Here is a 26,082-nt window from a genome sequence, read left to right on the forward strand (position 1 = left end):
AATTAAACTTTATCATAGGTATGTAAGTATAGGAAAAATCATGGTATATATAGGGTTCGCTACTATTTGTGATTTCAGGCATCCACTAGGGGTCTTGGAACATATCCCCCAAGGCTCAGGGGGAATTACTGTATCATCATCTTAACTTCAAAAGTTAACTTGTAAATGAATTTTGTATATTCTCTTACTGATCTGGAAACCTAAGGTCAAGCAAAAGTGATGTTTATTTGCTTCAATACATTTCCACTGAAAGAGGAAAGGAACTAGAGACAGATTTTAAGCTTTCAGTTTTGTTTTTGGTTTTCCTATTTTTGCTTCCATCAAGTTGAACTCTGCTATGGATTTTTGTAACTCAAAATTGATGAGCTCTAGCACTTTGTAGCGTAGTTATTTACATATTTAGTCTTAGGAACCTGGAACCATAATCTCTAGGGATTTATTTATATTTTTAAAAAATGGATTAAAGGCCTACATAAAAACTGATAGAGCTGCTTGAGTTTTGTTTCTCCCTCTATAATAACTAGATATTGTATCCTTTTTCACATATTAAACACCGGAAACATTTTTAAAAAGGTAAACCTCCAAAATTGCTTTTTGAAGGTTCCTCAGAAAACTCCTTATTAATTTATATCTGGCCAAAAAAAATCTCTCTTTTTTTTTTGTAGATTTCTGGACATAACTTCAGCTATTGCATAACTACCTTTTTTTTTTTCAGAAGTGACAAGTGTTGAATATATACTTCTAGATACAAAGCTGAAGGACTGATTTGGTGTTAAAGAAATACGTGAATATGAGTCAAGTTAGGAAGGAATTGAATACCAGAAGAGAGGGAAGAAGTAGTGGGAAAATGTCTTCGGTGGTTGTCAACCCATTTGAAACATTTAAATTCAGAGTGCTATCCCTAGAAAATTGGAAAGTAGGTTAATTCTTTAACCACCATTATTCCCTCCCCATCTCTGAACATAAAGTAAAAGTAATATACAATCCTTATTGTTCTTCTATTTTGTTTTGTTTTGAAACACAAAATAAAATGAAATAGAATGAGCTTGAGCAACTGGAAAGATGGAGTTGTCATAAACTGAGGGAGCAGAAATGTCCAGTGGCACAAGTTTGGCGTGAATTTAGAATTCATTTTGGACATGTTGACATATCTATTAGTCATTTAAATAAAGATGTCAGGGAGTTTGTGCATTTCTGAGTCCGAGTGTCTGGAAGAGAGATGTGTACATAAAAAACATAAATGGACCAAGCATGAACTCTGTGACCCTCCTACCTTAAGAGACAGGGAAAAGAGAATCAATTAGAAAAAGGGACTGAGAAGTAGAGCCACCGCTAGTGTTTTGTTCTAGGTAAATGGCATTTCTTGGAATTGTGCACTAGGTGGCCCATCTGAGAGTGAGCCGTGAACTAGGAGGAGAAAAAAGTAAGAGTTTGATGTCCTGGACGCCAAGTGGGAAACATTTAAGGAGTAGAAAATTTTTATCAATCACGCAAAAAACGTTAAGTACGATGAAGACTGACTAGGAGGAGAAAAAAGTAAGAGTTTGATGTCCTGGATGCCAAGTGGGAAACATTTAAGGAGTAGAAAATTTTTATCAATCACGCAAAAAACGTTAAGTACGATGAAGACTGACTAGGAGGAGAAAAAAGTAAGAGTTTGATGTCCTGGACGCCAAGTGGGAAACATTTAAGGAGTAGAAAATTTTTATCAATCACGCAAAAAACGTTAAGTATGATGAAGACTGAGATCAGACCATCATAGTTTGCATCGTAAAAGCCACTGATGACTTTGAAAAGGGCAGTTTCCACTAATGGAGGGGGAAGCCTGATTAGAATAAGCTACAGAGGAAATGAGAGAAGAATAATTGGGAGTCTGAGATTATTAATAATTTTGCAAAAGAAAGCAGAACAGCTCAGTAGCTGGTGAAATGGGCCAAGGCAGGGATAAAAAAAAATGAGAGAGATAATAGCAATTTTACAAAATGGAAAAAATGATATGGGGGGAGAAAGAATTGCTAGTTATCTCTCTCAGTAAGCAAAGACAGTACACAAATGAAGTGATCAGCTTTAAGTAAAAGCACTCTGTAAAGAAGGCAGTCAGAGGATATTGAGGAAAAAAGCAGGTTGGTAGGTGAACATGGTGATGGAAATCTGAATGTGTTTGAGGTATCACAGGTTGGATTCACTGGAAGCAAATACTGAGATGGAATTTGGAATACTGAATATGTGTTAGGGATCAACACCTAGGGAAGGGAGAGAGAGGAAACAATTGGATGGAGGAGAAATTCAAACTACAGTACACGCTTGGCAAAGCTTAACCAACCCAAAGAGAGCTCTGGATTTGTTCCTCCAGCCTTTATGCTGCCCTCAACCACTCCTTCTGGAAATGGACATTGGATTTGGGCTCCCCCTACAAATGTGCACTTTGGGCTCTCCGTAAGTGAGATGGACTTTATAGTTGCTGAATGCTGGAAGATGTCTGCTAACCCCAGCATCTGGGGTATAAGGCTCTTTTTGTGAAAAGGGATGTGGATAATACAGCTCTGTGTCCACCCAATAAAACTGTTTCCATTTTCTCAGTACAAAGAGGAAAACAAAACTGCTACTGAGGAGGGATAGTGAGATCAGGGAACGGAGGGCTTGAAGGTTGTAGAGGAGAGTTATGAAATTGTCACCTTGGTGAGTGACAAGTGAATGGACTAGGAAAAAGTATTGCAGCTTTAAGGCTCCCTTTTAGGTTTGGTAGTTATGAATCTCAAGTGATACCAGACAGCATGAGTGTTGGGTTTTCTCCGATCACGTTCAACTCTATATGTGTAGATGCAGGAGCAGAGGGAGACAAGAAGAAAAATTGAGACATCAAACCATTAGTAGGAGGCCAGATTATTTAGAGACTTGTCAGCCATTTAAGAATCTTGTCTTTTGTTTCCCAGTTAGATGGCAAGCACTTCAGGGTTCCTTTTAATCCTTTTGGTTTTGAGAAATAATACTTTTATAGATAGTTCCACAGAATATAAGTGTACAGCTCAAAAAACTATCACAAAGCCATCACCCTTGTTACCTTAGTCAATCCAAGGAAGAGAGTATGGCCAGCAAGGAAATGGTCCCCTCTGGTCCTCTCCCAATTATCATTCACTTCTCCACTTTCGTAATTCCTCTCCTAACATTTATGGTAATCCCTTCCTTGTTTTTTTTTTTTTAATAGTTACGCCATCAAAACTTGTAAGGCTTCTTAGTTTTATTTTTTCATCTTTTCAAAAATGCAATTAGACCACATATCCTTTTTGTGTCTGGCAGTTTTGCTCTCCATCATGTTTTTGAGATGCATCCACATTGTTGCATTTCTAAGTTCAGCTGCCCACAGGATCAGACTTCAAGCTTGGTTTTCAGAAATTTTAACCCTGCAGCTACAGGAGATATTTCTGTGTGTGTCTGTGTTTTCCAGGACAATTACAGAAGTTTCCTGGATCCCTACCCTGTTGTGGATTAGGATTTAAAGCCATGAGCTCATCTTTTCCTTTCTCCGTATCCTCCAGTACACTTTGTAGAAATCAAATAAATGCAAAAACCTTTATTCTTTATTCCCACAATAATGTTTATTGCAGTAACTACTTGATCACTTAAAGTTATCTTCTCTAGACCCTAGCTACCTGTTTAGTTATTGCATGCCATGGACTACTTGTGTTTTATTTACCATGGCAATGAGGTCACTAATGCCTTTAAATCTAGTAGGATTCTCATCCTTAAAATTCTATTGCTTCTACTCTAATTCACTTCTATTATCAAAAACTGTATTAGCCAAGATTCGGTCAGAAAAACAAAGCCACTAAAAATACCATGTGAAAAGGAGGTTTACCACAGGTATTAGAGCATACACCAATGTATGGGAAACTGGAAAAGGAAAGACTGGAAGAGAATAGGGAAATAACAGCATCACTAATATGACAGTTGTGGGTATGTAGAAGCATGAGGTAAAATTCAGGAAACTGCGTGTATCTGGCCACTGAAGTAGAACCACAGAGGGGATCTGTGGAGAGGTCTGTGGAATCTACCACCTCTGAGGAAATGGCAATAAAGCACTTAGTAGTCAGCAGGTCCAGGAGCTGGGCAGAGCTAGAAGCTAGAGCTACCTGTGTCTGTCACTAAGTCTGGGACCAGGAGCTTCCTCTTGGTATTTACCCCTCCTTTGCTTCTGCCTGTTCAATCTTGTGAGTGCCTTCCTTGATCAACTCGAATCCAGAATTGTGCTGAATGCAAGATTCCAGAAAATTTATTTTCAAGGCTTACACCGGAGTGGGAGTGCCAAGTTGATAAATTCAGAACATTCTGTTCATGCGATGAACAATATTGATGGATAATCACGTGTTAAACCAATCTCGTATTCCTGGAATAAGTCCTACTTGGTAGTGTATCTTCTTTTTATATTTGCTGTTTCCATGTTGTTAATTCACTCTGTGAGTAGTATTTTTATATCTACATTTGTGAGATCTGCTTGCAATTTTTCTTCTTTATAATGTCCTTGTCAGATTTTGGCATCAAGTTTATGTTGTCCTCACGAATGGGTGACATTGTTCCTTATTTTTCTACTTTCTGGTAAAGTTTATGTAAAATTACATATTTTGTCCTAAAATATTTAGTAAAATTCACTGGTAAAGCTATCTGGACCTGAGGTATTTGCTGTGGGAAGATTTTTTTTTTTCTCCATATGGCTTCTACTTAATAGAGGACTACCCTGATAAATTATTCTTTTTTAATCCATCTTCATAAGCTTGTTTTTCTAGAAATTTGACTATTTCACTTACATTTTTACATTTTATTGGCATAAAGTTATTCATAATATCATCCTATTTCCTATGACGGTTATCTTAACTACAAAAATGTAACAGTCAACTAGACTTTCTTCATAATGTCATCATAAACAAATTTCAAAATGTAGGATCATTAGGACCACAGGCATGAAAGACTGTACATTTTTTCTAAGTTATTCTCAATAAAGTTTGATACTATCGGTGGTACAGGACAATAATTTTTTTGAAGCCTTAGCCATACTCAATATGATAATCATGTTTCTATTTATTTTTTGCCAATTTGATACACTCAAAATAGTATTCTTAATTTTATTTTTATTTCTTTAAGTTTATTTGGAAGGTTGGGCAATATTTTTGCAAATTTTTATTGGTAGTTTTTTTTGTGACTGGGCTGACATATCCTGTGGGTTACATTTTGATTTAAATGATTAAACAGGCAAAATCTACAAACAGAAAAAAAGCCAAATTCTTTCAATATGACCACTGACCAGTGTTACTACTACTGAAAATACAAGTCGTACCCTTTATGTGTACAAATGCAACAAAATCTTGCAGCTATTTTGCATAATTCTTCCCTATCAGTTTTATTTGTAGAGATCTATTTCTATGCACAATTTTCAAAGTAAAACAAAAAACTAAATGTTTGCAAAATTATTATGTATACTAATATCATTATGACACTAAATTGCCTCTTGAAGCAAAATCGATTCATTTACTAAACCAATAAAGATGCAATAGATGCATTCAATTCAACGTAGTTTAGAAGTCTAAGTTCTTGCTACTTATTCTAAATAAATTCCTAAAACTGACACAATATGGCAATCTGATGACACATCATCAGTTTTTGATTGATAGAGTTAATGCTAATAAAAAACAATTCAGTTTCCAACTAATAATAATACCTTCTAGCTCTAGGTCCAAAAATGTTACGAAGTTTTAACCCAGTGGTGTATACGTAAGTGAAACCCTTGAAAATGTGTGGTTCAATTATGTAACTGCTGCAAGTGTCCTTATTATGGAATTTTGAGAAAATTATACTTGGATGAATAGAAAAGTGTATCACTGAGTTAACCTGGAATCATTTTTGTTCATGTGTATGTATGTCTGTGTGTGTTAAGAGAGAGAGAGATCTGTATTAAGGCATATGTGGGTATTAAATATATCAGTTTCTAGCAGAATTTCTTAGCACTAATGTCTCCTTAAATATAAATTTAACAGTTTTTTTCTTAGTCCTTGTTATAATATTTCTTCTTCTCTTCCTCAATTCCAACTTTTGAAAATCTTGTGGTTTACTAGTGCCTTTGAGGAAGCCTACAATGGTGGCTACAAGCTCAGATCCTGGAATCAGACAACTCTTGTGTTCCATATGATTTCATCAAGTACTAGGTGTAAGAAATCAAACAAAATCTTTAACCTATACAAGTCCTCACTTTTCTTCCTTATAAAATGTTAATGTTTACTACCTCACAAAATTGTTGTGAAGATGTAAACACATAAAAGATGCAAAATATATCCCTTTTTTCAGGGACTACCACCCTACCTAGCCATTCAAACCATAAATAAAGCCAAGAGTCATTCCAGACACCTTCCTTCTGCAGCACAATCCCTAACATTGCAAGTCCTGTCAATTCATGCCCCATTACTTCCAGGATAAAATCCAAACTCCTTAGTAGGGCCCCAAAGGTCTCCTGTCACCTGACTTCCATTTACTTTCTACCTCCAGGAATTGTTTTCTTCTATTCCATCCTTTTACACTCTTCATACCCGTCATACCTATCTATCTGCTGGTTTCAAAACATGCTGAGCTGTTTTACAGTTCTACGGCTTTTCTCAGGTTTATCTTTTATTTTTTAAGATTCAGCCCTAAGATCATGTTCTCTGTGAATTATTCCCTACCTTCCTCCTCTTCCCATCTGTACCCAAAGTGGAATAGACTTTTCTCACCTCTATGTTCCCACCATACCTTGTACACATACAAACTTGTATTATAGCACCTAGTGTCTTTATTTATCCATTTTCTACTACTGCACTTAGGATTGCATTCCCAGCATCAAATGACTAATAAAAAGCACAAAACGAATGTTCATTGAATAAATGAATATATTAAATTTCAATGGCTCTCTAAACCTAATTTCACTAGGTTGGTTCATTAACGGAAATATTAACAGCAACTGGTATGTACTTCCCCACTTGTTGCTCCAAGAGATTTACAGGTTTGTGCTTCTATTTTTTTTTTCATACTTTCAAGTAAATCTAAATACATGGCCTCAGATGGCTTTCTCATCCTGAAGCTATTTTACAAAGTAGAGAAAAGCAGAAAGGGAAAGCAAGTGTCTCCTAGGATACTCAGTCTTCTCTTATTCTTTAAACTCCCTAGAAAACACGCGCACACACACACGCGTGCACACACACACACACGAATACATCATCCATTATTCATTGTTATCTGTAAAGGTCGGCACTCTGGTATATTTACGGATAGAACAGCATGGATACACTCTTACTGAATGATCATATAGAGATCAATCCAAAAACCTTGCAGCAGATTGATTATCCTTAACCATTTGGTAGCCAAATTTTGGTATCATCTAAAGTTGAATATTTTTAAGCAAATTTTATTATCCTAGGAAAAAATAATTTTTCTAAAATGTTGTGATTTCCAAATTAGAGGTGATAGGGTCCTCTCAAAACCAGTTCCAAGAAAAAGAGAATTCATGTTCCATTTATCTTTCGGAGCCATTTTTGATGAACAACTGACCAGGAAATCTGTGCTAAAATAGGTTTATGATACCTTGTGAAATACTTTCAAGTCATTAAATAAAAAGAATCCTCACTAATGCTTGCCACAATAATCTTGAATCCACACATATAAACCACTATACTCTAGAAACACAAAGGAGAATCCCAGGGGTGATGAATCAGAAAGTGGTATCTAGAAACAAGGTTTCAGTTACTGTCTCTCAAGTAACTTCCCTGTACTAGAGTAGGGATAGGTGTGATAAAACAGTGCTGGCCCTCAGATAATACTTTAACAGAAAAGATGATTTAAGCAATCAATGGAAGTAGAGCACTGTATGAGAACTGAAGTCTATTCTCACATCTCACGTTACAGTCACAGACAGAAATAAAACTTATTTTTGGCCAGGTGTGGTGGCTCACGCCTGTAATCCCAGCACTTTGGGAGGCCAAGGCAGGTAGATCACCTGAGGTCAGGAGTTTGAGACTAGCCTGGCCAACATGGCGAAACCCTGTCTCTACTAAAAACACAAAAATTGGCCAGGCGTGGTGGCGCATGCCTGTAGTTCCAGCTACTTGGGAGGCTGAGGCACAAGAGTCACTTAAGCCCGGGAGGTAGAGGCTGCAGTGAGCCAATATCACACCATTGCACTCCAGGCTGGGTGACAGAGAGAGACGCTGTCTCAAAAAAAGAAAAAAAAAAGAAATAAAACTTATATGAGCATTTGTAAGGGTCATTGCTACTTGCCCACATTAGGAACTGTCATGATATATCTATCCAGTCCAGCCAGCTATGTGAAAAAGTACCTGGATGAGTCCTTTGACTAGAACTCTATGAGAACTAACAAAATCTTAACTAGCATGATTGAATCTACTTTTTTATAAGGGCAATTTATACATTTTGCTTTTCTATAACAAAAATAAATTATGCAACTATAAGACTTATATATAAACTTTCAGGTCCTCTACTCTAAGTAAATGGAGAGTATACCTTAGCCTATTAGGCCTATGAGAATGGTCTGATTCTGGTCTTCATTTCTCTCCTTTCAGAAACTTTTCTGAATGATTTTCTACATTCCGTTTGTATCTTTTCCTTTTCTGTCGTTGTTGCATATGGGCATTTTTTAACTATTTGTAGAATGTCCTTAAAATTTGTGTGGACTTGCTCAGATTTCACTGTTTATCACAATATGCCTGGAATGAGCTTTATAAAATAGAGACAGACCATTAAATTTGTTAAGCTGAATATAGTGCCCCTTCTTTTAATGTAAGAATGATTTTCTATTTGTATCCTAAATGACGGACTCTCTGTCTCCAGCCTCTTTTTCTGTCTTCAGATACTACTTTGAAAACAAGATGAAAGCCATGGAATCTCCCTCTCAGAAAAATGTACATCTTACAGACTTTCAGTGAGTTCTGGAACACCAGGAACCAGAGCCCACCTAATGAACAGCAGTTTCCTAACCTAATGCGAGAGACCTAAGATTTCTTCTGGGTCCCATGATCTTCTAATAATTGTCTTCTTAGCAAGACTAAACACATCTCCAAGAAATGTGCACTGCCATGAATGTCTTCCAGCTATCTTCTATGACAGCATTTCCCAGTGTGTTCTGTGAAATAACGGTACAGGGTGATGTTCTATGAAGAAAAATATGGAAAGTAATATATTCCACAGTCTGTATATTAGATCGGACTAATAAAAAATAAATATGGAAAGTAATATATTCCACAGTCATATATTAGATCGCCTACCCAACAGCAATTTGATATAGTTTAATAGGATTTGAATGAATAAAATTAATGCCCACACCTGTTTTCTTCTGCCGGTAAATATTTTTCTGCCCATCATCTTGCTAAACAGAATTCATCTGAACTTATGTTGTTGCCAACAAATATACGAACAATTATACCTAGTCAAAAACAAAAACCAAACTGATGCTAAAGAAAATTAATCATTTGTTTTGAATAAATCAACTATTAAGAAAGCTTACATAATTGAGTCTGACAGTGCCAAATCATGTCTGAGATGAAACACCGCATGATACATAATCAAACAGACATTTGCAAGAGCTGTGGGTTGGGGAAGAGTGCAAATGTTTCCCAGCACTCCTGTATGTCATGGGAGCACACAATAAAACACTTGAAGAGCCGCAATAATAAAAGGTTTAAAGAGCTGCAAAAATAGGTTTTGCACACTATAGTGGCTACTGAGAACATTTTAGAAGTTCATCTCTATCATCCAAACACTACACACCACCTAATCTATTTATTACATTCTAATAGGAATTCTATGCTAATATTTTATCCCTTTGCATCTGCTCTATTTTACTATTTGGGTCATATCTCTTGTTAGAAACAATGTTTGGCCCATCTATCCTCAATATAAATAAAAAGCTTTTACCACATAAACAAGGTCAGTTTGTTCTGTTTGAAAGATGGAGTAATGGAACTAACTGTAAGATATGCAATGTAAAATTTATTCCCATTTCACCTTTATGTGAATAGAAATGAAAGGGTACTCAACTAAAATATGCGTAACAATTAGGCTTTCTGTACTAGCCTTCAAATAAATAGGTATTTACACAGATAATAGTGTAAATGTATGCCTTCTACAGAATGCACAGAAGAAAATATTTGATGTTTTTCTTCATGGCTTATTTTCATTATTAAGTATTTTACCATGTGATACACAAATCTGTACTTTGTTTTCAGGTAATTGCATACATCTAGTCTGCCAATGACAGCAATTTATCACTGCACAGAGTCAAAAATGAGATGTAATTTTATTGCTGCTAGTAGCTCAAAACAAGTACTTTCATCTATTTTTTTTTTTTGAGGCGGAGTCTCACTTTGTCAACCAGGCTAGAGTGTAGTGGAGCGATCTAGGCTCACTGCAACCTCCGCCTCTCAGGTTCAAGCAATTCTCCTGCCACAGACTCCCGAGTAGCTGGAGTTACAGGGATGAACCACACACCCAGCTAATTTTTGTGTTTTAGTAGAGATGGGGTTTCACCATGTTGGCCAGGCTGGTCTTGAACTCCTGACCTCGAGTGATCTGCCCGTCTCAGCCTCCCAAAGTGCTGGGATTACAGGCGTGAGCCACCCCGCCCAGCCTGATAGGTAATATTAAGGGAATATTTCTCAACTTTAATTTCAGCTACACTATAAAAAACAGTCCCTTGGTTTCTGGAACATAATTGCAGGTAATCCATTTCCATACAGGATATTATCCATATCCTAATTTATATCCATATAAATTTAGGATTGGACTGGGTTACAAAATGAGAAGTAAAAAAAAAACTTTTGAAATATTGGCAATTTATCTGCAGAAAAAGATACAAATACCTGCGTTTTTTTTTCTTTTGTATCCTGAATGCACTAAATCATAAACAGTGTAGCTGCAACATTACCTGAAAATGAATTCTTGTGAATAATACTGTTCTTTATTTTTTATATTTTCCAGCTTGCATTACTAAAATTCTCTATTTTTTAAACATTTATACCTCAGAGATTATTGGTGTTAAACATGAAAGATCAGACTGAATATTTTATGAATGCATATTGTGTGAACATGAATTCATTCTACAAATTAGTTTTTAATTCTTTTTTAAAAATCTAATATTTAATAATACACTAATTTACTTTCCTTAGCACTTAATTATGGAAGTACATGACTACTTATTTCAAAAAATTCTAAATACCCTGAGCAGGTTAAGATAGTGTTCTAAGTAAAGAATTTCCTCAAGTCTGCTTTATGTGCCTCAGCCAGATTGGGAAAGACTGAGAAGTAAAGACACAGAAAGAATTGTTTATCTTCTTTTGCTTATATTTCCTGATTTGAGTCATCCAGAGGTAAAAGAGATTGCCTTTTCTCCAACAGAAAATAACTCAATAATGGCAAGTTGTGTAAAAGAACTAGTACGAAGCACTGGACCAGTTTAACATACTGCCTAAAAACTTGTAAGTCAATAAAATTAAATCCAAATGCCAAACATTATCATTGAAAGAAAATACATACAAATGACACATTATATTTGAGACTCTATGTCTCCCCAATTCAATGATTGGGACCTTAAGAAACTGTTCCTTAAAACATACAGTAAGATTTTCAGTACCTGAGAATTTTAAATACCACTTCTTTATATTTAATAAATAGCTTAAAATTATAGCAAACTGGAATTCAGATTCTCATTTCTTCTTTATCAAATTGGCCTCAATTTTTTTTTAAATATAGTTGCTGTTCACCAGCTCTAAACAATCAACCAAAAATGTAGAACAAAAAGAAGTGGAGTGACAAATCACAATTTAGTGGGAAAAGAGAAAGAGAATGAGAAAGCATTCGATATTCATTGCCCCAAAACAATGGAGACCTGTACACAGGCACCATGGTAATTACTTACATCTTCCCTATGTCCCACTAGTACATATTAATAATTTAGTTTCTATTACTAGTCACTTACCTACACAGAAGAAATTGATACATTTTGGAATTTATATGACTTAACTACATGGCTTTTAAGAAGTATCCTACTATGGTTTGACTATCTGTCCCCTCCAAAACTCATGTTGCAATTTAGTTGCCACTGTAACAGTATTAAGAGATGGGACCTTTAACAGGTGAGTAGACCATGAGGGCTCCACCCACACTGGGGGACTTCCACCATTATAAGGGTGAGTTCAGCCACTCTTGTCCTTTCTTACCCTCCTGCCTTCACCATGTGATGACACAGCAAGAAGGCCCTCACAAGATGCCATGCCTTGATACTGGACTTCCCAGACTCCAGAACTGTGAGCCAATAAATTTCTATTCATTATACATTACCCAGTCTGTGATATTCTGTTAAAACAGCACAAAACAGAACATGTCCTTTGTTAAGTTATGAAACTGCACTCTATTCCAGGTTTCCCCTAGACAGTCTGTAATAGTCTGTTTTATACTGCTATAAGGAAATGGCTGAAGCTGAGTAATTTATTAAGAAAAGAGGTTTATTTAAGCTCACAGTTCTACAGATTGTAAAAGGAACATGACACTAACATCTGCTTCTAGTTACAGCCTCAGGAAGCTTTCAATCACAGGGAAGGTGAAGTGGGAGCAGTTATGTCACATGGTGAGTGTGAGCAAGAGAGGTGCCATGCTCTTTTAAATAGCAGCTCTTGTGTGAGCTAACAGAGTGAGAGCTCACGCATTACCATGGAGACAGCACCAAACCATTCATAAGGGTTCCATCCCATGACCGAAACACCTCCACCAGGATCACATTTCATCACAAGATTTGGAGGGGACAAAGATCCAAACTATATCACAGTCTCAACCCAGTTATTTCAATTATCTATTTCTAATAAGTAAACAAGTCATCCAATTACCATGGTGTGATCACAGCTCATTGGAGCCTCAACCTCCTGGGTTCAAGTGATCTTCCTGCCTCAGCCACTTGAGTAGCTGAGACTACAGGCATGCGTAACCATGCCCGGCTAATTTTTGAATTTTTTGTAGACAAGGTTTCACCATGTTGCCCAGGTTGGTGGTCTTGAACTCCTGGGCTCTAGCAATCCTCCTGCCTCAGCCTCCCAAAGTGTTAGGATTACAGGCATGAGCCACCATACCCGGCCTACAGCTACTCACCTTAATAAAACAAATATATTAGCTTAGGCAATGATTTTAATTTCCTTCTATATTTGCAACTGTAGACATGCAAAGGGGTTATCCATATACAATCATGTGAATGTCAGCCTACCTTATTATATAGTAATAGGCTAATACAAAGAATTCTCCATAGAAAGTGAGAAACTGTGTGAGTGGAACATTTTAAGTATGTGCCTTTACATCAGTTTAAAGATCTAGAGACACAATTTTAAAGCAGCACTGTAAGATTAAGGTGAAGATGATGACAACTGCATTATTTCTCTCTTCCAAATAAGAGACAGTTGGTGACTTAGTCCTTTTGTGCTGCTGTAACAAAACACCACAGGCTGAGTAATTTATGAAAACAATAGCAATTTATGCTGGGCATAGTGGCTTGTGCCTGTAATCTCAGCTACTCAAAAGGCTGAGACAAAGGGATTGCTTGAGGCCAGGTGTTTGAGACCAGCTAAGACAACATAGCAAGACCCTTTCTCTAAAATAAATAAGTACCACTTACAGTTCTGGATGCTGGGAAGTCAAGATGAAGGCATTAGCAGGTTTAGTGTCTGGTGATGGTTGCTCTCTGCTTACAAGATGGAACCCTGTTGCCACATCCTCCGGAGGGAGGAATACTGAGTCGTCTTCACATGGTGGATGAGACTGAAGAGCAAAATGGATCTAAGCCAGTTCCTTCCAGCCCCTTTTATAAGGCACTAATCCATACATAAGTGCAGAGCCCTCATAACTTAATCACTTCCTAATACTTTAAACAATTTCTCTAGATTATTTATAATGCCTAATACAACGTAAACCTTATATAAATAGTTATACTCTATTGTTTAGGGAATAATTACAAGAAAAAAAAGTCTACCATGTTCAGTACAGGTGCAACCATATATTTTATTTTTTCTATATGTTTTCGATCCACAATTGGTTGAATCCACAGATGCAGAACCCACAGACATAGAGTGCTGATTTGTATAGAGAGGAAGGCAACCGGACCTAAGTGGTTAAGATACCAACTTAATTTAAAGCAAAGATCAAATGGTTTAATTCAGATGTTTCTGTAGATAGTAAATATCCACTGTCAGATAATACTACAGGCATACACTGTTTTATTGTACTTCATTGTACTATACTTCATATATATTGCATTTTTTACAAATCGAACGGTTATAGCAATCCCACACCTAGCAAGTATATCAACTCCATTTTCCCAACAGCATATGCTCACTTCATGTACTCTGTCACATTCTGGTAATTCTCCCAATATTCTGAACTTTTTCGTAATTGTTATTTGTGTTATAGTGATCTCAATCAGTGATCTTTGATGTTACTATTGTTTTGGAGGTACCATGAACTATGCCCATATAATATAGTGAACTTAATGGATACATGCATATGTTCTGACTGCTCCACACATCTGCTGTTTGCTTCTCTCTCTCCTCAGGCCTTCCTATTTCATGAAACAACACTGAAATTAAACCAATCACTAGCCGTATAATGACCTCGAAGTGTTCAAGTGAAAGGAAGAGTTGTACATCTCTCACTTTACATCAAAAGTTAGAAATGATTAAGCTTAGTGAGGACGGCATGTTGAAAGCTGAGGCAAACTAAAAGCTAGGCCCCTTGTGCCAAACCACCAAGTTGTGAATGCAAAGAAAAAGTTCCTAAAAGAAACTAAAAGTACTACTCCAGTGAACACAGGAATAAGAAAGCAAAACAGCTTTACGGCAGATACGGAATAAGTTTAAATGGTCTGGATAAAAGATCAAACCAGTTAAAACATTCCTTTAAGGCAAAGCCTAATCCAGAGCAGGCCCTAACTCTTTTCGATTCTATGAAGGCTGAGAGAAACGACAGTTTCTCTCCAAGTGGGAAGCTAGCAGAGGTTGGCTCATGATGTTTAAGGAAAGAAGCCATCTCCATAACATAAAAGTGCAAGATGAAGCTGCAAGTTATCCAGAAGATCTAGATAAGGTGGATACACTAAAGACTAAACAACAGATTTTCAGTGTACATAAAATGGCCTTATATTCAAAGATGCCATCTAGGATTTTCATAGCTGCAGAACAAGAATCAATGCCTAGCTTCCAAACTTCAAAGGACAGGCTACCTTGTTAGGGGTTCTGCAGCTGGTGACTTTAAGTTTGAAGCCAATGCTCATTTACAATTCCAAAAATCCTAGGGTCCTTAAGAATTTCGCTAAATCTACTCTGCCTGTGCTCTATAGACTCTATAGACAGAAAAACTATGCCTGGATGACAGCACATCTTTTAAAATCATGGTTTACTAAAGATTTTAAGTCCACCATTCAGTAAAAGATTTCTTTTGAAATGTTACTGATCATTAACAATGCACTCGGTCACCCAAGAACTCCAACGGAGATGTACAAGGAGTTGAATTTTCTTAATGCCTGCTAACACATCCATTTCATAGCCCATGGATCATGGAATAGTTTTGACTTTCAAGTCTTATTACATAAGAATATTTTTTGTAAGGCTATAGCTGTCACAGTGATTCCTCTGATGGATTTGGGCAAAGTAAATTGGAAACCTTCTGGAAAGGATTCACCATTTAAGATGTCATTAAGAACACTGATGATTCATGAGAGGGGGTCAAAATACCGATATTAACAGGAGTTTGGGAGAAGTTGATTCCAACCCTCATGAATAATTTTGAGGTGTTTAAGACTTCACTGGAGGAAATAACTGAATATGTGGTAGAAATAGGAAGAGAACTAGAATTAGAAGTGGAACCTAAAGACATGACTGAATTGCTGCAATCTCATGAAAAAACCTGAATAGATGAGGAGTTACTTCTTATGCATGAGGAAAAATGAGGTTTCTCAAGTAAAAGCTACTCATGGTGAAGATGCTATGAACACTGTTGAAATGATAACAAGGGACTTAGAATGCTACATAACCTTCCTAGTTGATAAGGCAGTGGCAGGGTTTGAGAGGACTTGATCCCAAATTTCAAAGTTTTACAGAGAATAAAATGCTATCAAGTAGCATCACATGCTACACAGAAATCTTTGGTGAAAGGAAGAGCCAATTAATGTAGCAAACTTCACTGCTGCCTATTAGGAGAAACTGCCACCTTTAGCAATCACTACCCTGATAAGTCAGCAGCCAACAACACTTGAGGCCAGACCCTCCACCAGCTAGAAGATTATAACTCACTGCAGGCTCAAAGGGTCATTATTATTTTTTGAACAGTAAAGTATTCTTCAATTGAGATATGCACATTGTTTTTTTTAGGCACAACGCTATTGCATACTTAATAAACTACAGTAGTGTGTAAACGTAACTTTTATATGCATTTGGAAACCAAAAACTTTGTGTGACTCACTTGACTGCAGTGGTCTGGATCTGAGGCCACAATATCTGTGAGATATACCTGTCACCTGTGTTAAAGAAATGGACAGATTTTTACTTTGAGATGGAGTCTTTCTCTGCCACGTAGGCTGGAGTGCAATGGTGCGACCTCAGCTCATTGCAACCTCTGCCTCCCAGGTTCAAACAATTCTCCTGCCTCAGCCTCCTGAGTGGCTGGGATTACAGGCACGTGCCACCACGCTCGGCTAATTTTTGTATTTTTACTACAGGCAGGGTTTCACCATGTTGGCCAGGCTGGTCTCGAACTCCTGACCTCAGGTGATCCACCCACCTCAGCCTCCCAAAGTGCTGGGATTACAGGAATGAGCCACTACACCCAGCCGAAATGGACAGGTTTTTAAATGCCATGATGATCAGAACAGCTTGATGACTAATAATAATAACATGTTACTGTTCCCATTCTTGTGGAAAACGGTTTGGGTTTTTCTTTTAGTGATTTTAGATATAATCTCATAAACTCTTAAAATATTCTAACAATCATAAAAAGACTGTGCTATAACCTGTGAAGGTAACTCCTAAAGAGAAGTTGCAAAAATATTTAAAAAAATAATGAAGAAAGTACTCATATGATAAAGTTAATGTATACCAAGGCAGAGTCTCTCAACTTGTGTATTAGGAATGCTGCAAAGAGTCCCCTCAGCTCATGGGGAAGAAAAGTGGGGCCTCAGTGCAACCAGAGTGCATGGGCTTGTGCTAAGTGGTCTCCAGATTACTCCAATGTGCCATACAAATACTGTTTCCGAAGTGTGTAAAGGAATGCAAGATTGGGAAACATCTAATTAGTAGAAACTGCTAATCAGAAAACCAGAAGAACTAGGTTCAACTCCTTGTCAACTCACTAGCTGAGTGATCTTAGTTAAATTATTTTAACCTCTTTGGGACACTTAGGCTACTCATTTACTAAATGAAAACTGGAGTATTTTAATGGTCTCTTCTAGTTCTAAAACTCGTAATTTCCCTTACATTGACACTTCATAATAGAAAGCAGTAGTCATTACTCATTTAATTAAAAACTCTAAATTCAGATATTCAATAAATATTTGTTATTTACTGAACCTAGTCTGCATGTGAGGATCTGGAAAACAAATATGGAAGACAAAATCCCTAAATAGATCTTACTGTGAATAATCTTTGCATACCTTTTAGGAGGTTAAATAGTAAAGCCTTCTGAATAGTGCCCAAATAAAGGAAATATTTTGCACAGATAATGAAAGCTTGCCTATGCATAATAAACATTTTTTGCTTTAGCTATAATCAGAGCTTCTACCAATATATAAAAATTTTCTCCTCTATACCCCTCAACTACTTTAAAAAGAAAAATTATGGTCATTTAAACTTACTCACAAATTACATTTGTAATTAAAATTGATTTCCACAGTATAAATTTATAAAAATAGTTTAAAGACTCTCAAAAGGACTTCATCTTATATTCAGATTACAGCAAGAAAATCAATGTGCTCCATATATTTCACCCATGATGAAACTTGTCCCATATCCATTACCATATATATATAGTTTAACTGGGTGGGATTGGCAGGGAGAAGGCATGAATTCAAAATTTTAATTAAATGTTACATAATTTAATGTTCTCCCAAGAATCTGAGCTGACATTTTCATATGAATACAATTTCACAAAGGTTACAAATATATATCAACTTACAACAGAAGGAATCATTTAGTATTTTACAGTGCTTTTAAAAATCTAGCTCCATAATCACTCTTGAAAAAAAAAAATCCTTACCACATAATATGAAAAGTCCACATTTCTCTGGTAATGCATAGTCACCTAATAGTAAGGTCCAAAATGAGAATTACTATCTCCAGAAGAGGGTGGAGGAGGCAGCGGTGGAGGGGGAGGGGGTGGGGGTAGGGAGTATGGTAAGTTAAGTAATGGATGAGCAGCCATGTTTGGTGTAGCCCAACCCATGTTTACAGGTGGGGGTGGTGGTGGGGGTGGAGGGCGGAGTGGAAAATTATGCATGTCAAACATTGGAAGAGGAAAGGGGTATTGTGGCATAATGGGATTATCTTGTCTCTGAGAAGGAAATCCTGAAGTCTCCTGAGATACCGTATGTTCTGAGTTATAGAAATGCTGAGGTGGAGGCCTGCCATGGCAAGATCGAGGGTATTTGCCCCTGGAAAATCCTCGTGTGAATTCCCTGTTACGATATCCTTTTGCATGCTCTGAAGCAGAGCTATGAGCATTCCAATTCTGATGTACTTCAGTAAAATCTTCACCTTTGAGTGAGGGGAGGGAAAACATAAAAAGGAAAATAAGTTTAATATATCAAAAAGCACTGTTTGAAATTTCAATTATGATTTTTCTTTATTATCCAGTATATCTTATGGCAGTTAAAAAAGTGTAAGACATAAAATGGTAAATTTTAAATGAATTGAAAAGACAAAACTTAATGCCAAAGAAAGAAAACCTAGCAAGTCAGAAAACACTTAGACGATAACCATTCTACTCCAGCCAAACACCACAGAAGGAAACGTGGCACCAACCCTACACACTCTCAAAGGCTGAGTACGGATCCTAGACTTCTATCCTTGACAGGCAGTGATGAGGTACTCCAACCCTTCCACCACAGTAGCATCAGGAACAGGCTGAACAGGGTGCCAGTAACAAGCCTCCCCGCAAACAATGAACATCACATGGGGAACCTGAACTTCCACCTCCACTGGCAGCAACACAGTGTTCTTTCCTCTTTTACACTGGGGCAATGTCAGAGAAGACTGAGTAGTGTTAGGATTTTTGTCCCCACCCAGTGATAACAAGGCCATCCTCCATTGGTGTCAGTGTATGCCATATGGGGAGGAGTGACAAAGTACTCCTGTCCCTACCAGGCATAAGAAAAGACCTCGTGGGGTGTCAGAACTTCTACCCTCATCCAGCAGTAACAAGGCACGGCTTGGCCAAAGATGTCAACAGAGGCTAAGAGGAATACCTAGACATCAATCTATCCCGTTCCTTTAGCTGCCAGAGTAGCATTTTTAAAAAGACAAAGAAACAATCACAACAAACCCAGCTAAATCAGAAGACTTACATAAGATCCATGGTCTTGTAATATAATATTCAATATACCCAGGTTTCAATAAAAGAAAATTGCTCATCACAAAAAGAACCAGGAAGACTTCAAATTCAATGAAAAAAAAAAAAAAAAGGAAGGGTGTCACAAAGATGTTAGAATTATGAAAGATATTAAAGCAGTCATAAAAATGCTTCAACAAGATATTAAGAACATTCTAAACAATTAAAATTACAAAGTTTTAGGGAAAAAAAGAAGATATAAAGAACAAATTGGAATTTTAGAACTGAACATTACAATAACCAAAATTAAAAACTCAATGGAACAATATTGAAGGAGAAGAACAAAGGTGGAGGATGGAAACTACCCAACTTCAAGACGTATTATAAAGTTTAAGTAATCACAGCAGTGTGGTACTGGTGAAAGAACAGACAAATAAATCAACGGGACAAAATAGAAGGTACAAAAATAGCCCCACATAAACATAATAAACTGATATTTAACAAAGGAGCAAAAGCAATACAACAGAGCATAAGTAGTGTTTTCAACAAATAGGGCTGGAACACATGGACATCCATATACAAAAAGAATTAAATCTAGACAATAACCTTACACCGTTCACAAGAATTCATTCAAAATGGATCACAGATCTCAATGTAAAATGCAGAATTACTAAATTCCTAAAAGAAAACATTGAAGAAAATTTAGATGACCTTGGGTTGATAACGACTCTTTTTTTAGAGACAGAGTCTCGCTCTGTAGCCCTGGCTGGAGTGCAGTGGCACGATCTCTGCTCACTGCAACCTCCGCTGCCCGGGTCCCAGCTCAAGCAATTCTCCTGCCTCAGCCTCACAAGTAGGAATGCACCACCATGCCCAGCTAATTTTTGTATTTTTAGTAGAGATGGGGTTTCACCATGTTGGCCAGGCTGGTCTTGAACTCCTGACCTCCTGATTTGCCTGCCTCGGCCTCCCAAAGTGCTGGGATTACAGGCATGAGCCACTGCGCTCAGCCAATAATGACTTTTTAGATAATGACTTCTTAGATAGGACATCAAAGGCATGACCCATGAAAGAAATAATCAATATGCTGAATTTCATTACACTTAAAAATTTCTGCTCCATGAAAGATACTGTCAGGAGAATGAAAGAAAAAAGCTCAGAAGTTCAAGGTTACAGTGAGCTATGATTGTACCACTGCATTCTAGCCTGGGCAACAGACTAAGAATATCTCAAAAAACAGACCAAAAAAAAAAAAACCTCAGGAAGACATTTGTTGATGTAGAGAAGATTCTAAAATTTATACTGAAAGGTAAAGGACCTAGAATACCAATTATAATTTTGAAAAAGAGAAAGTAGGAGTTATCACTCTATGCAATTTCAAGACTAACTCACATTCTATACAAAATTTAACTCAAAATGAATCACAGTGTACAATTTAAAACAGAAGACTACCAAACTTTTAGGGAAAAAATAGAAGAAAATCATTAGGATCTAAAGCTAAGCAGGAAGTTCTCAGATTCCATAAACAAAATCGATAAATTAGTTTTCCTCAAAACTAAAAACTTCAGTATTGCAAAAGGCCCTCTTAAAAGAGGGAAAAGACTACAGACTAGAACAAATCATGAAGAAACCACATATCTGACAGAAAGCTAGTATCTAAAATATACAGTTTTAAATTCTCGTAACTCAACAGTAAAAATCCAGAAATACAATTTAAAAGTTGGCAAAAGATAATGAACTGACATATCACTGAAGATACAGATAGTAAATGAGCACATGGAAAGATGTTCAATGCCATTAGCCATTAGGAAAATGCAAATTAAAACCACAATTATATTAGCACTACAAACCTGGCAGAATGGACAAAATTAAAAACAGTGATAACACCAAATGCTGGAGAAAATGCAAAGAAATTGTCACTCATACATTGCTGATAAAAATGTAAAATGGTACAGCCATGCTGAAATACAGTATGGTAGTTTCTTAGGAAACTAAACATGTAATGCAACTATTATACAACCAAGCAATTGTACTCTTGGGCATTTATTCCAGAAAAATGAAAATCTGTTTTCACAAAAAACCTGTATATAAATATTTATAGCTGCTTTATTCCTAATAACCCCAAAATGGAAACAAGCCAGATGTCCTTCAATGGATGAATGGTTAGGTAATCTGGTAAATTCATGCCATGAAACGTTACTCTGTAATGAAGAGGAACAAACTATGATTGATACATGCAATAATGTGGGTGGATACACAGATATTATGCTCAGTGGCAAAAGCCTTTCCCTAATCGTACTATGGCGTATAACTTCACTTATATAATTTTCTGGATATGACAAAATATATGAAAATGGAGAACAGATTAATGGTTGCCATGAGTGAAGGAGAGGGGCTGAGAGGTAAGGACGTGGCTGTGACTATAGAAAGGCAACCGGGTAGCTCTCTGGTGATGGAAATGTTGTATAGCTTCACTGTTTAACTGTCAATATCCTGGCTGGGACAGTGTTCCATATATAGTTATACAAGATGTTGCAACTGGGGGAAACTGAATAAAGGGCATACGGCACTTCTCCTATTATTTTTTATAACTGTATGTGAATCTACGATTATCTCAGAAAGTTTAATTTTTAAAAAAGGTAAAGGGATTGCATGTTTAAAAATAAGATACTGTGATTTAGGGGTTCATCAAGTACTTGATCATAAAATTCTAAAAATGGAAGCAAATAGGTATCTTAAGAAAAAAGTGGCCAGGTGCAGTGGCTCACGCTTGTAATCCCAGCACTGGGGGAGGCCGAGGCAGGCAGATCACGAGGTCAGGAGATCGAGACCACGGTGAAACCCCGTCTCTACTAAAAAGTACAAAAAAATTAGCCAGGCATGGTGGCAGGCACCTGTAGTCCCAGCTACTCGGAGAGGCTGAGGCAGGAGAATGGTGTGAACCCGGGAGGCGGAGCTTGCAGCGAGCCGAGATCGCGCCACTGCACTCCAGCCTGGGTGACAGAGCAAGACTCCGTCTCAAAAAAAAAAAAAAGATAAAAGTACTGACAAGCACGAGTAACACGGTTTAGTCTCTCTGTTACCCCAGGAAGCCATTTTTACTGCTTAAGCTCATAAAACTACCACACCTCCTGCTATGTAACGGCTCTAAATGTTAGCAGGATGCTAGGAGGTAAACAGAGAGAACCCAGATGTTTCCTTCAGTTTTATTATTGAAAAACTTACATAGATGTAAATGAAGATAAAGAACAACTGTATATATTGTATTCACTCACCTGGCTCATTAAATTCAGATTTGAGTTTTTTCCGGCCTTGAATCTGAGATTTTTTCCTCTGTTTGGCTTCTTTCTCTTTTTCATCATCACTAAAATCTAAGGCCTTGCAGAGAAAAGTATATAATAGGTTTATGTTACATGGATTTGCCAATTCAATAGTACATACTTGGAGGTGAAGCAAATAAGCCTATTATTAATCACTGACTTTAACAAAAGTTGCCTTTTTGATACTTAGTATTTTCTGTATCTGAATTAGACATGGTAGAAAAAGCATTTTTTGATAAATGCTTAATGACTCTTTAATTAACACAGGCCAGTAATCACCCTTCAGATATGAGTCTGACTTCCAGTTTAGACTTAAAATTCATCATAGTATCAGATGCAAAAGGGTGCCAAAGGTAAGAGTATCAAGGACTAAGCAAATTATATACATTATCAGAGCCAATAAAAAATAGAAGACAATGTTCCATAATTCATTCATTCAAAATACACACTCAAGCACTGTTCTAAACATTTCACAGGTTCATTCTTTACAGGTTTACCATCTTATTTTTTAAATATAATTTTAGGTACAGAGTAAGAGCTATAAATAAATAAGGCAAAATAAGGGTATGCAAATCATGGGGAAGCTATTTAGACAGAACCATAGGCAAAGACTTTCGTGTGTGTGTGTGTGTGTGTGTGTGTGTGTGTGCGCGCGCACAGTGGTGCGATCTCAGCTCACTGCAACCTCTGCCTCCCAAGTTCAAGCAATTCTCCTGCCTCAGCCTCCTGAGTAGCTGGGATTACAGGCGCATGCCACCACGCCCAGCTAATTTTTGTATTTTTAGTTTGAGGCCAGCCTGATCAACATGGCAAAGGCCTTCATAAGCAGATACTTGAATGATCCAACTCCTAAGAGGAAATTATTTAAAAATTAAAGGTGGTAAAACCCACATGTAACTAAGAATTAGGATTCATTGTTATAGTCCACCAAGAAAACCAAGATTTATGAGCTATATATATTATGACTGCCATGGTATCTATAGTTCAGACATTTTATTATTCTACTAATGCCAGAAAACTTCTATTATGTTTCATACAAAAAACATATGAAAGCAGGCCCACTATGTATGGACGGATACACATTTAAAAAGAAGAAATAAAATGTGTATGAAAGTCTTTGTATGTAATTTTCAGTATGGCTTCACTGGAATACATTCTAGATCAAATCCTCCATGAACCAGGAATCCATACACTTCAGATTCTGAAACCTAATTTGAAAACATGAACTAATTGTATGCCTTCCAATGCACAATTTCTTATTACTGATGTTAATATGATAAGATTGTAAAACTCAGATTAAATCTGGTATCTGACAGACACTAGAAAGTATGGAGACCAGATAGAAGACTCCTTTTTCGGAGAAAACAGATTAAATGTACAATGAACGAGTGCTACAACTTAATGCTATGTTATTATAGTGCTGGATAAAGAGAAAAAAGGAAAAGGAAGACTTCTTGGTATGGATAACCCAATAGAAATACCTGAATGAGTTAGCTATGAAAATAAAGAGAATTTTCAGAAAATGGGAACAATACACACAGAGGCATGATAGAACATAGTATATACAAAAAGAAAAATGGTTCTGAAAGGCAAAGTGAAAGCTTCTTCTTCTTACATGGCAAAACCAGAAAAGATAAAACTGGAGAAGCTTATAAGGAACCTTATTGTGCCATTTTAAATAATTGAACATCTTAAGAGCAGGAGGGAGGAACTAAGGATTTTAATTGGGAATCGTTTATTTCAGAGAGATTACTCTGGTAGTATTTTGCTAACACTCCTAAACTCAGAGAAAAATTCATGTTTCTTATATGCAAATTAATTTAAATTTCCATTCATTAAATACATTTATTCAACCATAAAGTATACGGTGGCATATTAAAAATGGCTATGAAGATGCGTATGATACAACCATAGGTAATTTTTAGGTCCTTTACACAGCTCAACATTTCACAGCACATAATTTCTCTTATTTTCCTTTATGCAAGTTTTCTATTTTCACATTGCATGATGTTTCTCTTTTTTCTCTTTTTAAGTTTAAACCTCACAAATTTCTAATTTTAATCTATGATCAATACCAGGCAATAATTCTAGACTACAAAGTTTCATCAACAAATATTACAAAATTAAATCCCAACATACTTAATGATCCAGTTCAAGCTACCTGGAAAAAACAAACACCATGAACTAGGTGAGATGTAATTTTGCAATTAACCTAGTCAAACCAATTTTACAAATAACTCGTATTGCTCTAATTGGTAACTTCAATGCTTAGGTCGGAAACAACAGGGACTCATTAGAATATCTGGATTTTGGCCGGGTGCGGTGGCTCACGCCTGAAATCTCAGCACTTTGAGAGGCATAGGGGGGTGGATTACTGGAGGTCAGGAGTTCTAGACTAGCCTGGACAACATTGTGAAACCCAGTCTCTAATAAATATACAAAATTAGCTTGGTGTGGTGGCATGCGCCTGTAATCCCAGCTACTCGGGAGGCTGAGGCAGGAGAATCACTTGAACCTGGAGGTGGAGTTTGCGGCGAGCTGAGACTGCCACCGCATTGCAGCCTGGGCAAAAAAAGCAAAACTCCATCCCCCACCCAAAAAGAGAAAAAAAGAATATCTGGATTTTATAAGAAATATGTTTTGAGATGTTTATGAATCTCTAAACACTTTTAAAACATGGAATTCAAGTAATAAGATGCTCTAGATACTCTAAACTTAATTCAGAACATTAAGTGAATATTCAGAGCCTTAATTGAAATCTCATAAATACATAACATTAATTAGAAAACAATTCTATTTCAATTCAGAAACTAGGCAAGGATCATTCACTGGTTAAGTGATTCATACCTGTATAAAACCCTCTAAGTGGGCATAAACCTGATTCATACCTCAGTAAAATTAGAAACACAGATCACGATTTGATTGCTTTAAACATCTAAAATGACCAAAGTTAAATCCGTAAATATCAAAAACCTGTAATACTGGCTGGGCAAGGTGGCTCATGCCTATAATCCCAGCACTTTGGGGGGCCAAGGCAGGAAGACTGCTTGAGGCCAGGAGGATCACTTGAGGCCAAAAGCTTGAGACCAGCCAGGGCAACATAGTGAGACCCCCATGTCTATATTTGTTTAAAAAAACAAAAAAACAAAAAAAACTAATACTG

The 26,082-nt window shown here is 36.8% G+C and overlaps 1 protein-coding gene across 2 annotated transcripts in view; it reads right to left on the reverse strand.

The window, feature by feature from the left end:
• Positions 1 to 15,693: 15,693 nt before the first annotated feature.
• NAF1 (nuclear assembly factor 1 ribonucleoprotein) overlaps positions 15,694 to 26,082 on the reverse strand; it is a 39,974-nt gene continuing 29,585 nt past the window's right edge. Inside the window, exons 7-8 of one of the 2 annotated variants that reach the window (XM_003257916.4) lie at positions 22,874 to 22,977; positions 15,694 to 16,574 (exon numbers count right to left, since the gene is read on the reverse strand). In XM_003257916.4, coding sequence (XP_003257964.1) covers positions 16,439 to 16,574; positions 22,874 to 22,977 — 240 coding nt within the window. In that variant the 3' untranslated portion in view covers positions 15,694 to 16,438. Of the gene's footprint in view, positions 16,575 to 18,126; positions 18,807 to 22,873; positions 22,978 to 26,082 lie in introns of those variants that run through there. The other variant, XM_030816290.1, reaches the window with a different exon arrangement.

The sequence above is a fragment of the Nomascus leucogenys genome, chromosome 7b (genome assembly GCF_006542625.1).
Source record: "Nomascus leucogenys isolate Asia chromosome 7b, Asia_NLE_v1, whole genome shotgun sequence".
In the NCBI taxonomy this organism is placed as follows: domain Eukaryota; kingdom Metazoa; phylum Chordata; class Mammalia; order Primates; family Hylobatidae; genus Nomascus; species Nomascus leucogenys.